Source organism: Monodelphis domestica, chromosome 4, assembly GCF_027887165.1.
Source record: "Monodelphis domestica isolate mMonDom1 chromosome 4, mMonDom1.pri, whole genome shotgun sequence".
In the NCBI taxonomy this organism is placed as follows: domain Eukaryota; kingdom Metazoa; phylum Chordata; class Mammalia; order Didelphimorphia; family Didelphidae; genus Monodelphis; species Monodelphis domestica.
In genome coordinates, this window is record NC_077230.1 from 245,825,102 (window position 1) to 245,839,626 (window position 14,525).

General features: G+C 35.5%; 1 protein-coding gene across 1 annotated transcript in view; it reads right to left on the reverse strand.

Annotated features, from left to right (window-relative positions):
• Positions 1–1,357: 1,357 nt before the first annotated feature.
• Positions 1,358–14,525, reverse strand: part of DDX10 (DEAD-box helicase 10) — a 370,510-nt gene continuing 357,342 nt past the window's right edge. The window contains exon 18 of the mRNA XM_007494873.2: positions 1,358–1,990. Within this exon, the coding sequence (XP_007494935.2) occupies positions 1,813–1,990 (178 nt within the window). The 3' untranslated portion in view covers positions 1,358–1,812. The remainder of the gene's footprint in view (positions 1,991–14,525) is intronic.

Sequence of the window (14,525 nt, forward strand, 5' to 3'; positions counted from 1 at the left end):
TATATAAGGGAAATTCTTAATTCTAAATTCTACCCCCAGAGCTGAGTAAATGTGAATTCCTTTAATTACCAAAAGTTTCCTTCCTTTCTTATTTTCTTTACAATCATTTTGTATACTTCTCATTCCCTATCATATTTTGCCATTATCAAAGGCAAAAGTCACCTATCCTATATTCTTTGACAGGTTACATGTGATAAAGGAACCCTCAACAATTCTTCTGAGTTAATTATTATTAAACAACATTAGTTAATCAGCATAGATTCAAAATTACTTTGCTTATTGTTGTTTAAAATTGTTCAAAATTAATCCAGTCATTTTTGAGAACAATCTGGAATTATGCCCAAAGAGTTATAAAACTGTGTATACCTTTTGACCCAGAAATCCCATTATTAGGTTTATTTCTTAGGATGATCAGGGGAAAAGAAAAAGAATCTATATATGCTAAAATATTTATAGTAGTTCTCTCTGTGGTAGCAAAGAACTGGAGACTGAAGGAATGCCCATCAACTGGGGAACGACTAAACTATTGCAGGATATAATTGTGCTGGAATACTACTACACTGTAAGAAATGACTAGCTGATTAATTTTTTAAAAACATGGGAAAACCTATCAGAAATTAGGAAGAGTGGATCAAGCTGAACAAGAGAACATTATACACAGCAACAGAAATATTGTTTGAAGAATGACTTGTGTATGCTCGCCCTTAAGAGAAAGAACTGATAAATAAAGAGTTTTTTATGATGACATATCTTTAGCCAAATCATGCCTTTTCTAGTGAGGGGATACGTTGTAAGAATAGTTACCTGGGTATTTTAATGTAGTAAACAAGTAAATTTTATTTTTTAATTATTGTTCAGGTGGACCTGGAGGTTGGGTATAGAAAAAAGCGATAAAACTATGATTCAATTTGTATCATTATGCAAATGATTCATTTACTATATAATTATAAACAAATTCCTTTAGGGACATTAGCAGTGGGTTGTTTATAAGCAATCTCAAAGTATTTTCATTTCATTTTGCTTCTTCATCCCCTCTCATTTTCTTTTTGGTCATAAAGATACCCCAGCTGGGGGCAAATCAATTGCAGAGGCACTCAGACCTAGTGCATAGGTGTTAGAAAAGAGGTTTTAAAAGATACAATCTTCATGTTCAGCACAAAAAGAATTTCTCTGAGTTTTATAAAAGATAGTTGGCAAAAACTGCCCAGGCCACAGAAAGGAATAATCCCTTTGAGAGGGCAAACTTGGGAAGAAGAATCATTGTTTTAAGAATCTGTGAAGTATCTTTATCTTAAGAGCCTTCCCTGGTGGAAACTTTTAAATAAATGTGTCAAACAAAATGCAAACACAACTGTACTTTATTCTGTAAGAAATAACTTTATTGTTTACCATCATCTTAAAAAAAACCCACATTCTCTCAGGATTGGTTCATTATAATGCCTTCTTTATTTTTGGCAATATTAAACCTATCCAAATGGATGATAACTTTGTCTAATACGTAGAAATGACTATCTCTAGCAAGATTGGAATTTATAATAAAGTTTCAACAAAAAATTTCACAACTCCAGAAACAACATGGAAACCCCCCCAAAACTTCCAACTTATAAAATGTGTTAACTCAGAAGAATTTCATGCTGGTTCAAAGATTTCAAAACTCATCAAATACTTAGATAAGGGAAAATAATCCCTTGCCTCTAGTTACATATTTTGTTTGTTCTCAAGAGAAAGGATCCTTTGGGCATGGAACGTGTCCATGTATGGAACTCTTGTACCTTTTGTACCATGGAATCCTGGTCATTAGGATGGAAAGAATTAACTTTGACTTTTGAGCAGATGCAGCACTAGCTCTTCATCCTCTGCCAAAGAAAGGCCTGTATCCAATGGTTCCACATTTTCCCACTTGGCCTTTTTTGACTTATGACTTGAAATCATCTCTTCTTTACCAGCATTTCTGTTCCTCTTCCTCACTCCTCCCATCTTCCTTGTTTCACTGTTGGAAACAAAAGTAATTATTTTAAACACCTGGTAAACAATCAGGACTATCATTGTACAGTCAAAATTTATTTTAAGAAATGAAAAAAATGACTGTAGATAAAACAGTATATGTAAAATCAGAGAGGGACTATAACAAAAGAAAATACAATCAAAAGTCATGTTATAAAAATCAAATTCAAGAAGCATTAATAGTCTATTCAATCAATGAACAAGAATCTATTAAGCATTTTCTATGTCCTGGGCACTGGGCTATGATCTGGAGTCACAAAAGCATAAAGGAAATGGTTCTTGCCCTTAGGGAGCTTACATTCTACATTGGGGAGAAAGCACATACACAGATAAGGATATAGGACATATATGCACAATATATACAGGGCAATTTGCATAAGAGGCTCTAGCAGTTGGGAGATGGGGATATAGTGGTGTCAGATATGACCTCATGGGGCAACTGAGTGGCTCAGTGGAGAAAGAGCCAAGGCTTAGAAATGGGAAATCCTGGGTTCAAATCTGGGCTCATATCCTTCTTAACTATGTGGCCCTGGCAAGTCACTTATAAAACTGCCTAGACCTTGCTGCTCCTCTGCCTTGGAACCAATACACAATATTGAGAAGAAGAGGAGGGGAGGAGAGCAGAGAGGAAGGAAGGGGAAGCTAAGAGAGGAGAGGAGGGTAGGGGAGTGGGGAAGAAACAGGAGGAAATGGGGAAAAGGGAGAGAAGGAGAGAGGGAATAGCCTCCTGTAGGTAGTGATGTTTGAGCTGAGTTTTGAAGAGTTTCAGAGGTGGACCAAATGAGGAAAAGTACATTCCAGGGATGAAGAAAAGTCTGTGTAGAGGCATGAAGATAAAGTGGTAAGATATTATATATGAAGAATATCAAAAAGGCTAGTTAGGCTGGAATAAAGATGAATGAAGAGGAGTGACATAATAACTAGGTTGTGAAGGATTTTAAATTCTAAATAGGAATCTGTCATTAATCCTAGAAGTAACAGTGTCACTTAAATTTATTAAATAGGAGAGCTATATAGAGTATGTATAGGAGAGGAAAAGGCCTTGAGGCAGAAGACTAATTTTGTACAGAGTACCATGTTAAGAATAGGGAAATTAAAATAAGGAATTAATCTCTATAGCTATAAACCCCCAGATTTCAGGTAGATAATCAATATTTCCTCAGACCAATATCTGTTATATTTTTCAATGCTAACAAATGCTAAAGACTTAAGAGATAATAGCTTAGATAAATTGTCAGAAATGTTTGCTTTTTCACTTTGAAAATTTATATCTAAGATAACCAATGAAAATAAAAGCATTCCCCATAAACAGGGCATAAAACCATTCTCAATTTAGGGGTTTGGGGTGGGAGGAGAGGAGGAGTATAAACAGGATGTTTAAGTAGCAGGAAAATGGTACAGGAATATCCCTCCAGAAAACTCTTTTAAACAGACCTAGAAAATGCACCAAACCAAATCTTGGTAGAGGAATCCAGAAAAAAAAATCACAGTAAGCCATTTATTTGTTCAGCCCAGCTCTAGGGAGACAAAGAAGTCTGTGGACACCATGGATGGGACTGGGCCAGGAGAATGCATAGAGAGACTATATCCCAGGGCAAGAGGAAAACAAAACCAATGCCAGACAATTACCACAGGGACAGGTGTGAAGTGACAGCTTCTTTGTTCATTATCTATTTCTGAGTCATAGTCCACAGGTATGGATCTACACTTGGGGATGGTGTTCCTAGATAAGGAGACTTTGGGTGGAAGCAAGGAAGAAGTTCAGAAAGCAAGCAGCAGTGGTGTGGCATAGACTCCAGGAACAAAGCAGGGTTTCAATTCTAACCTTACCCACACTGTAGAAGAATAATCAGGGCAGGAATTCCAAACTCAAAGGGAGTTTATAATTGTCACTTTCAACCAACAGAGCTTTCCAGCCTGCTGACAGCAACTGGCTGGGCCCAATGAAATTCTGTTGCTCAGACTAAAACTGAGGTTAGAAATTTGCAGAGTTCAGATGGATCACAGTTTGCCTTGGATGAGAACATTTTAGGAGAACTGCAAACTTGCAGGTCCCTGAGATCTTGGAATAACAGGATACTCAATATCCCAAGGAAGCAGCAATATGACAACCTTAGAACTTCTCTCCAAAAGTAGAGCAGAACCTAAACCTAATACCAACTCTGAGGCCAGGCTAGAAAAATAAGCAAACATATAAAAGAATTCTATCATTAAGACCTATTATGATGGCAAGGAAGTTCAAGACACAATCTCAGAAGAGAATGACACTAAATAATCTATATGCAAAGCTTCAGACAACAGCTTGTGAAAAAATTCAACCGGAATTCCTGAAATTTTAAGGAGTTTAAAATGTCTTAATAAATGAAATGAGAGTGACTGAGGGAAAAAGTTAGAAAAGAAATGGAAGTTATGGAAGGAAGAATTAGAAAGGAAATGAACGGAACAAATAAAATAAGTACAAAGCCTTGCTTAAGATAAAAAAACAAACACCTCACTGAAAATTAGAATAAACCAAATAGAAGACACAATAAGAAATACTAAAACAAAGTCAAAAGGCAGAAACAATTGAAAATAATGCAGGATATCAACATTGCAAAAACATAGAAAACAGGTTGAAGAGAAAAAGAATTTATTGGATTAGTGGCCTGGTTTTGCTGCAATGAGTTTGAAAGTAGAGGGGAAGAATTACTTTCAAGGGGGAAAATGACCTCTTCTAGGGCCAACTGATTCTTGTGTTCTGGACTCATTTTGGAGCCTTTTCAGGGGAATTTCTAGCCAACTTTGTTGACCTAGTATTTCCAAGACATAATAGACATTGTGTCCATGGATTGCCTGGTTCCACCTCTCTGGGAATGGTCTCACCCAAACCTTGGATAGAGCTGGGTTATGCCACCCATCTCCGCTCAGCCCTGTTACACATCCCCAGAGAAAATGGTGGACCTTGGTTCAGGCCTGTGGGGAGGTTCTCCATGGAGGCCAGGCCTAATGCCTCAGTGAACTCCAAGGCTAAAGGGAGAAGAGCACAAGCTGGAAGAATGGTGGAGTCTCAGTATTTGCAATGTGAGAAAAAAAAAAAGTTGTTAAGGCATTTGCATCTGATAATTCAAACAGTTCTGTTGGGCACAACCCAAAAGTAGAAAATAATTTAATGTGTCTTAGTAGGGTAAAGCAGATAATAGTCAAGTAAAAAAGAATGATTGGTAATCAACTCTATTAGATGGGCACATAAGTGCACCTCCTGATCTGGATCTTTCTGCTATTGATATAAAAGTATCAAGAAAAGTACTCTGCCAACAGCCAAAGAAGTTAATACAGGACAAATGTCTAAAACACCAAAAAAACCTGACAGTTTCCCCAGAAGTTATCAGAATGATAAGAGTCACAGACCCTACTACTAGTCCTTCTGACAGTGAAGATGAAGAAATATCTTGTTGTAATAGAAGAAAAAGCAGAAGGAAATCTGATAATATTGTGTGAAGAAAAGAACAGACTACAAAAAAAAAAGTACAAGAATTGAATTGCAAACTTATATTTCATCAGAAAGAGCAGGAGCTGATGGACACACTTGCTATTCAGGGTGAATTGCTTATTTCCTTTGGGTCATTATCTGAGCATTTTAAGAAGGAATATAAAACCTTTGCAACTACAGTAGACTCTACCAGGCACAAACTCCTGTGAAATCTATTCACATGGAAGGAGACAGGGACAGGTTTTTTTTTTACATAATTTACAATACCAATTATCTTTCACACAAAGCTTGTTGGCAGAAGTTACAACTGACCACTTAGGACAGAATGCTAAAGTACTCAATGAGTTGTGTGGATTTAAAGAAGTAGTTCAGGAAAAGGATGGTGAACTCAAAAGGAGCTTTGCCCATATGCTTAGCTTATCCTCTGAAGTCAATAAAAATCTGCTTTGACTAACCAAGAAGTCTGGGAAGAGGCTCAAGACACACAGTATCTAATCAAGAGTTAATCAAGGGTATCCAAAACCTATACCAAAAGACAACTAACTAAAGGCCTAAATTGGTGCTTATATATTTAAGTTTATCATATTAATGAAAACTTGTCTCTGACATTTTACTGGTTTTTCTTCTATTTTCTCTACCATATACTTAAAGGGGCTAAACAGCATAAATACTGGAGTAGAGGATACATTTGTCATTTTATGACATTCAAAACAATTAGTACTTTAAATCAATTTGTATTAAATGTTTTTGCATTGTCATATGAAAAATTGGGGTGTCAAAAAAAAAGATTGCTTATATAATAAAAACAAATTATTGGACTATCTTGAGTCCTCCCCCACAGGCATCTAGACAACATTAAAAAAACAAAAACAAAAAACAACTACATTCAGATCTTTTAGAACCACAGAGCAAAGTGGAAGTAGAATCCACCAGTGACCTTCTAGAACCCCCAAAATAAAAACTCCCAACAGTACTACAGTAAATTTCCAGAGGTTCCACATCATCCGGAAAGAAAGAATTCAAGTACTGAAGAGTCAGTCAGGATCACACACAATGAAGTATCATATCTATCACACAATCATATGGAAGCAAAGAAGTTGGAATAAAATACTCCATAAAGCAAAGGATATAGGTGATATAGGCTTATAGTCAAGAAAAACTAAACCAGAAAAAGTATAAGACTGCATGCTGTGCCCCCACTGCCCACCCTTAGACTGAGTGCTATGCTTTGCCCCCCAAGACCGAGTTCCATATGCACCCCACCTTTTACCCCACAAAGGGGAGGGAGGAAACTCTCCCATTAAACTACTTGGGTAGAAGGCAGGGGGATGTGAAAAAATGTCATCAGGCATGGTGGAAAGGGGAGGGGAGCAGCTCTGCTTGAGTCCCTCTGACTTTCTAGTAATAAACTCTGGAGGGCAAGAGAGTCTGTGCCCACAAAGATTGCTCTGCGTGCCCTCTCTGGCACCTGTGCCATAGGTTCACCATCAGGGTTTGGGGAAATGTAACAACAAATAAACTTTAAAATTCTAAAAATAAGGACACAGTTAAGTAAACAGAAAAAGGAGAGAACTTTATACATACAAGCAAAGAATTAGGAAATCATATCAATATAATAACCAATTACCAATCCAGAAGACTAAAGATGAAACATGCTTACCCAGTTTCTGATATAAAGGTATACTTAGAGCACAAAATGAGACCTTTTTCTTCTGGACATAGCCAATGTAGAAATTTGTTTTCTGTTAACTATACAAATGTTTCTAACAGGCTTTGTTTTTCTTTTGTTCATAACTGGGGCAGGAGGAAATGAGATGGTTGATTTTTGATGATGGAAAAAAATCTATAATTTTTTTTCAGAAAGAGGACCAGGAAACAACTTATTAACAAAGGAGAACTGCAATATGAAAATCTCTATGGATCAAAAACAACATCCTTGGAATTGGTATCTTAAAAGCAGTTTAAAAGGGTATGTGTATGTGCAGAATTAAGTTGTTTGTGGGGAGTTAATGCCCATTTACTATCAAGCTGTTTTGCAGATGCCAGTCCCAATTCAGTTACCTAGAAATAAAAGTTTGTATTTCTCTGACAAAATGTTAGCTCCTTTATATAAGAACTTGCATAAAATTTGACCACACAAAAATGTTAAACAAAAGAAAAAAGCAATTCCTGAAAGGGATAGTTATTATTCCAAAGAATGTTTTGATATAATCTTGTCACTCTTGAAGAACTCAAGTAAGAAAATTCAAAGGAAAAATATGAAATTAAGCTATTCAAGCAACATTGTATATACATTGCCTTTGCTTCCCTGTGCCCAGTGTCTCCAGGGACATACAGAAAGCCTTTCACTTCAAGGTGTTCTAGACTCAATATGTGTTCTTCTCAAAAGTATTTATTTGAAATTTAAAATGGAATGGTGTGTGGGGGGGATTATTAGTAAGAATTTTTCAAGGAACAGACCTTCCTCTCCTTAAAAAAAAGTGAATTATATCCAAATCTGGTTCTAATCACCGAAACTGACACTGAATCCATTCAAGCAGTAAAGTGATAGTAGCCTGAGCTCTCTATGTTCCTTGGCTGGAATAGATAACCTCGCTGGTCCTTTCACTTCTCAGATACTGTAATTTTTTTCTTTACTTTTTCTTTCTTTATTTTTTATTTTTTAATAGTATTTTATTTGATCATTTCCATGCATTATTCATTAAAGACAAAGATCATTTTCTTTTCCTCCCTCCCACCCCCTGTAGCCGACGTGTGATTCCACTGGGGATACTGTAATTTTTGTATATATACTTTTAATATTCTTTTATAAGATGTGTTCTTTCCTGGAATAGCAACATCCTATTTATGCCAGAAGAAACACTGTATTTGTATATAAATTAAATAAATGGGAATAGTCTTCTACAGGTCTTTTCAGAAACTGTCTATTTAATGGTATCATTTGCTGAAATGGTAATATGTTAAAATTATATTAACTGCAGGGAATACATGACTCAGATAATTGGAAAAAATAAAATGCATGTAAATAAATTATTTCTGCAAGTAGCAAATTCATCACTTATGGCATGTAGTACAAATCATGTAAAGGATCTTAAGATCACCCAATCTAACCACCATCTCTTAAAGGAAATCCTTTCTACAACAACCCTAAAAACATGGTATTTATTCTCTGGTAGAATAGCTCAAGTGATGGAGGTTCCTAGACTAGAAATTCAGGTTAAATACCACTCCTTGCTCGTTTTTTCCTGATGATCCCAAAATTGGTAAAGACCGCTCCCTACCACTTTCACATCTTGGAAAAAAAAGGTCTTTTGTCCTCCAGGGGAAGGCTTCTCAGTTCTTTAAACCTTGCTTCATGTGGCACAATTTGAAATTCCTTCACCATCTTGATTATCCTCTACTGTTGACTTTTTAGTCTGTAAATGCTTCTCTTAAAATGGGATACCTAACTAAAATTGTATACAATACTCTAGTCATGATCTGATCAGTAATAAAATGTAGTGGGATTACCTCCTTTATCCATTAACACTTGATTTGTATTGAGTTTAGACTCAACTAACCCTTTCTTATTCTGAAATGATCCATGTGAAAACTATTAACATAAACTCTCACAACTTCCCCCAACCCCACATAATTCTATAGCTTATTGAACTCTACTAAGGTTTTGTCATATTTGAATTCTATCAAAACATTCAGCATTTCTGTCTTTCACAGACCCAATAAGTATACTTTCTCTATCTTTACCCAATAGTGATAAAAATGCTAAACAGAATAGGATGAAGAACAGAACCTTGTGGCATACCATGAAAGACCTGCCCTCAGGTAATTTATCAGTTTAATTTATCTGGCTGCTCAAATAGAGGGAGTTCACCAAATTCCATCACCATCAGGTCCATAGTTATACATATTTACAAGATAAGGGAAACTGCATCAAATGCTTTAGCAGAGAAATCCAGGCACATTATCTCTATGGGGTGTATGGAGTGCTCAGGGAGGGGTAATATCTTTGGTATGGAGGGCTTGTCATGCCCTTCTAGAGCAGCTCTCCAGCCTCTGACCCCCACCTGACACACAGCTCTCACTTGTGGCTCCTAGTAGCTGTTAGCATGCGGCAGCGGCCACACCCCGGGCAACGGCTTCAACAGGCCAGCTAAACCTTGTGAAGAGTAGCCATCGGGTCAACGTCGACCCCTGGTGAACCAGGGCTTTGCTCACCCAGCATGTGAAGACTGCTTCGGCGGAACAGGCGGAAGAAACCAACAAGAAGGTTCAACGGCTGAGATGGCGATGCAGCAAGGCACTGTGGAGTGCTTAGGTCGTGATGGAGCACAAAAGACAACACGGCCATCCAATGCAGCTGAGGAAGTCTCCAGACATAACAATTTTTTCGTGCCAATGGACCCAGGCTTCCAACGCCGAGAGAGTGGGACTGTCTCTGTGCATCAACTTTTCCACTTAAATCTTCATGCACAAGTGTCTTTGTGCACAAAAATGCACAAAGACAATCGTCATCCTCGGTTCAAGAGACAACCAACATAACAATCCCTTGTTTTATCAAAGAAATTAATTTGTCACTACTTCTATTATGGAACCCATATTGACTCCTAAAAATCACCATTTCCTTTCAAAGGTCTCACATAGTTTCAGTTAAATAAATCATTAGTGAATTTTCTGAGATATATATCAAGCTCATAAGTATAAAATCTGTCCCTTTCTTTTTTGAGCACTGGAGTATTTTTCTTCTGTTTTTAAGCACCTATCTACTACCAAAATTCTTTAGTGATTAACAGTAGCAACTCAGTACAGGTATTATTTGAGATCTTTCATTTCATATCAACCCATAATCACTGACTAAGAGATGGCTTTTCCTCCTAAGATGTAATAGGGGTGGGGGGTGCTTAAATCCCTAAACTCATTTAAAAGAAATCAGGTGCATTCTTACTATCTCTTTCCCATCCCCTCCCTCTCCACCAGCTTCAATTCTTTCTTAATGTTTGTTTTAATCTTCCAACTTAAAGAGCATTCTCTTTGACTAAAATAACAAAAAACTAAATAGGAGAGTAGTCTTGCTTTCTCTCTGACACCTATTAATATTATACTCTTATTTGCCACTGAGCAACTGGTCCTTTTTTTTTGATGTTCGTGGTCTGAACATGCTTTTTAAAAACTATCCTTCAGCTGAAGTTGGGATTTATCATTTTTGATACCATTCTTATGCAGCAATCTTCTGTATTTGTCACTGGATATGTTTTCTTCCATCTTTTGTACTCATACTTTAAAAATCTAAATTTATCAATACACTAATACACGTGAATTTAGTATATCTCTAACTTTCCTTTATAACTAAGATTATTCTCAACCATATCATAAGAAGTTTGTTTTGAAAATAATAATGAGCTCCCTCATCTCTTATTCTCTGTGCCTCAAAAATTCATGTTATTAACTATATACTGAGGTATAGGAAACCTGAATTCAAATCTGGCCTCAGATATTTACTGGTGCCTAACTCTATGAAAATCACTCAACCTTATAAAGCACTTTGTGGGCTGTAAAGTTCAATAGAAGTGCTAATTATTATCATCATTATTATTATCATTAGCAGCTATCATCTTCTTTTGCACAAGTCATAAAGAATGATAGAGAATTCTTTGCTGAGACCAACAAAATCAGTTATGTTTTTAGGCTTCTCTTTTGTCTCCTCTAAGATCTTACTCCATTTATCATTCTTTCTCTTTCATTGAAAATTTTTGTTCTCTTTTATCCTTCATTTCTAATTTATTATATTTCCCCCACCTTTCCATTCATACTGCCTTTACCCTACAATAGGCTCTCAAAATCTCTTACCAGGACTACATAATGGCCTCCTACCTGTGCCTATTTGTGTCTACAGTCTGTCTCCTTGCCAATCTTCAAATAGCTGACAAAATCATCTTCCTAACACACAGATCTGCCTATTTAAAAAACTTAACTGGTTCTTATTGCTTATAGGATAAAACACAATTTCCCTTTGTAACCTTATTTCATACAACTCCCTTTCATATGCTCTACCATTCATCCACTGGATATTCCTTGAGGTCATTTTGTCCTTTCCCACATCTGTACAATTTACCTCAGCTATCTTCCCATGCTTAAACATGGGTCCTTCTCCTCAACTCCACTTTCTTCTGCTTCTTCTATGCTACTTCTATGAAGTCTTTCTTGATTCTCCAAGTTAAATTTCTTTCTCTAAGTTTTCCTACAGCATTTTGTCAAGATATGTCTTTTGCCTCAATCACATTCTATCCAGTATTTTTTGTGTATAGACTATCACTTCTTTGCCTTTCCCATAACTATCCTCTAGCCTGAATAACCTAGGAACTTGCAACCCAAAAAGTTCTAATAATTTTTTTTAAATGTAAAAACTTTCTTTAACCTTTGAAGAGGCAGCATGACAAAGTGGATAGAAAGGAAAATTTAAAATCAGGAAGATCTTTTCTTATAAGCAAAGACACTTATTCTTGGGGTAAATGACATATAACTTGTTTCAGTCTCATTTTCTTCATTTGTAAGAGGGATAATGGTACCTAGTACTTCATAGCTAAAGATAAAATAAGATAACACATGTAAAGTGTTTTGTTAACCTTTGAAAAAACGTTACATATTTTTATAATCAAGTCACAAAATATCTCTTGGTTTTTCCTGAATTTTTAAAAAATCTATTTTCTTAAAATCTATGGTATAAATCTAATAATATTCTAATTCTCTTTTCTTGGCTATTATACAATATAAAATGACATGGTCCATTCCTCTCAAGATTCCTATCATTTCCTCTTCATCAGCTACTACGTTGGTCAGAATTAAGTCCAAAGCAGCAATTCTTATTTTTTCCTTTACTTTCTAAAAGATGAAATTGTTGTTGGTATGGCAAATCAGTAATTTTGTAAGATGTGCTATATTTAACGGAATGAGACTTCTCATGGGTATGAAATAATTAAAATTGTCCATCATTACTATATTTTAGGGAGCAGCAGGGTGGTGCAATGGTTAGAGCACTGGACTTAGAATCAGGAAAATTTATCTTCATGAGTTCAAATCTTGCCATAGATACTAGCTTTGTAGTCAAGGACTCATTGAATCCCATTTGTCTCAGTTCCTCATCTATAAAAATGAGCTGAAGAAATAACAAATCTCTCTAGTAGCTTTGTCAGGAAAACCTCCAAAATGGAGTCACAAAGAATTGGACAAAACTAAAATGAGTCAACAACCATTTCATTTTGCATTTGTGCCAGTTTTACTTCTATCAGGAAAGATATATCCCATTTGCTTGAGTGGTATGTAAATGCTCCCCCAAAATGTAATTTCTTTTTGTTTCACCTATTATTGTCACCTAAATGTACTCCTTGTCAGTGTGTCCAACCCTGGGTTTCTGGAATTTCATGTAGGTACATATCTTCTAGAGTATAGTATTTCAATTTTCAAGTATCATACATACCTATTTTCTTTGAACACAGAATATTCTTCTATTGTCATATACAAAAAAGGCCACAAAGAATTGCTGAGAAAGTGCTTTAAAAACCATAAGGCACTTAGCAGTATTAATGAGAGTACTATGCCTTAATAACTATACTATAAGTCTACATTTACCTCCTTGTGTTAATATTTCAAGTTTAGTTTGCTTATTGTTTATTGTTATTCCAATATTATATATGTTGATATATAGAAATTAGGTCCAAAGACTATTCTTAATTATTTTTTTAGTTAGTTATGCATACTAATTTCTAGGGTAACTTTTAATTTTCTTCTTTTTATGGCATACTCATCTGCTCACCAAAATATTGGATTTTTATGATTTTATCTAGATATCCCTTTATTGTAATGTTTGGTTTAAAGTTCTCTTAATCAGTTTGGCAAATCTCTTTTCCAAAGAGCTATCTCTAGAATGAGCTGTTTCTTTTCAGGGCCCATCATTTTGCTTTCATGAGTTAGGAAACCAAATTTTAGCATCATCACTTTGGCCAGCTGTTAACATATCCTCCTATTCTTCCAAAATTCCAGTCACATAAACACTGAGTTCCATGGTGACAATTTCAGAGATAATCTAGTCCTACACATATCTGGATTCTAAATCCTTCCTCTGAAGTGATAATTCAACTTTTTTTTTTTTTAAAGCATTAGTTGAACCTAAACCTCCTGAGGCACTCTATCCCATTTTTAGACAGTTCTAATTGTTAGGAAGCTTCAATTTACTGGTTCCATTTTCTACTCTGAAACAAAGTAAAACAAATTGAATCCTTCTTCCAAATGAAAATTCTTTAAATAGCTGAGTTTGTTTTTTTTTTAACCTTCATGTGGGAGAAGAGGTAATCCTACTCACAACCAATTTCTTCAATTTTCTAATAGGTATTCAAAAATCATTAGAGATAAATTTCATGTTTTTTAGTTTGAAATCTGTAGATTTTAATCATTCTTACAAGAACCAGTACAAGTAATTAGCATTTCTTAGTATAGGTGTTTAGCAGTCAGTAAATTTGATGGATTTTGGTAAGATAACATATTAGCTACCTATTCCAGGAAAACAGTACCTTACTCTTTTAGTCATATTAGTCTCTGTAGTCTATCCTTTTAGTAAAGAGTCATCAGCAATCAAGATGCTTCTTTCTTTCTCTTAGGGCCAGCAACATAATTTGCCACTATTAATGGGTCCTCTTTATTGCTTTATGGATTCATAAATGCTATTCCTTCTTTAGAAAATCAATATCTATCTTGTATGTGAAGAACTTTATAATTCCTGTTTTAGTTTAGTATTTCACATTTTCTTCTCTCTTTCTTCTGTTACATTCTTCTGTTCACCAATCTCTTGACACTGGTATTGAATCATTTTTATCTCTTCAAAATCATTTTCTTCCTGGTTTTCTTCATGGATTATTTCCCTCTAGTTAGTATTTCTTCACCTTTGCTAATAAACCAGAGGGTATTGATACTTTCCTCAAGACTTGTCACCTTCAGGCAGGAAGATTCATCTAGATTCATAACACTCTTAAATGATAAGCGCTTCCTGGCAGGAAGAAAAATA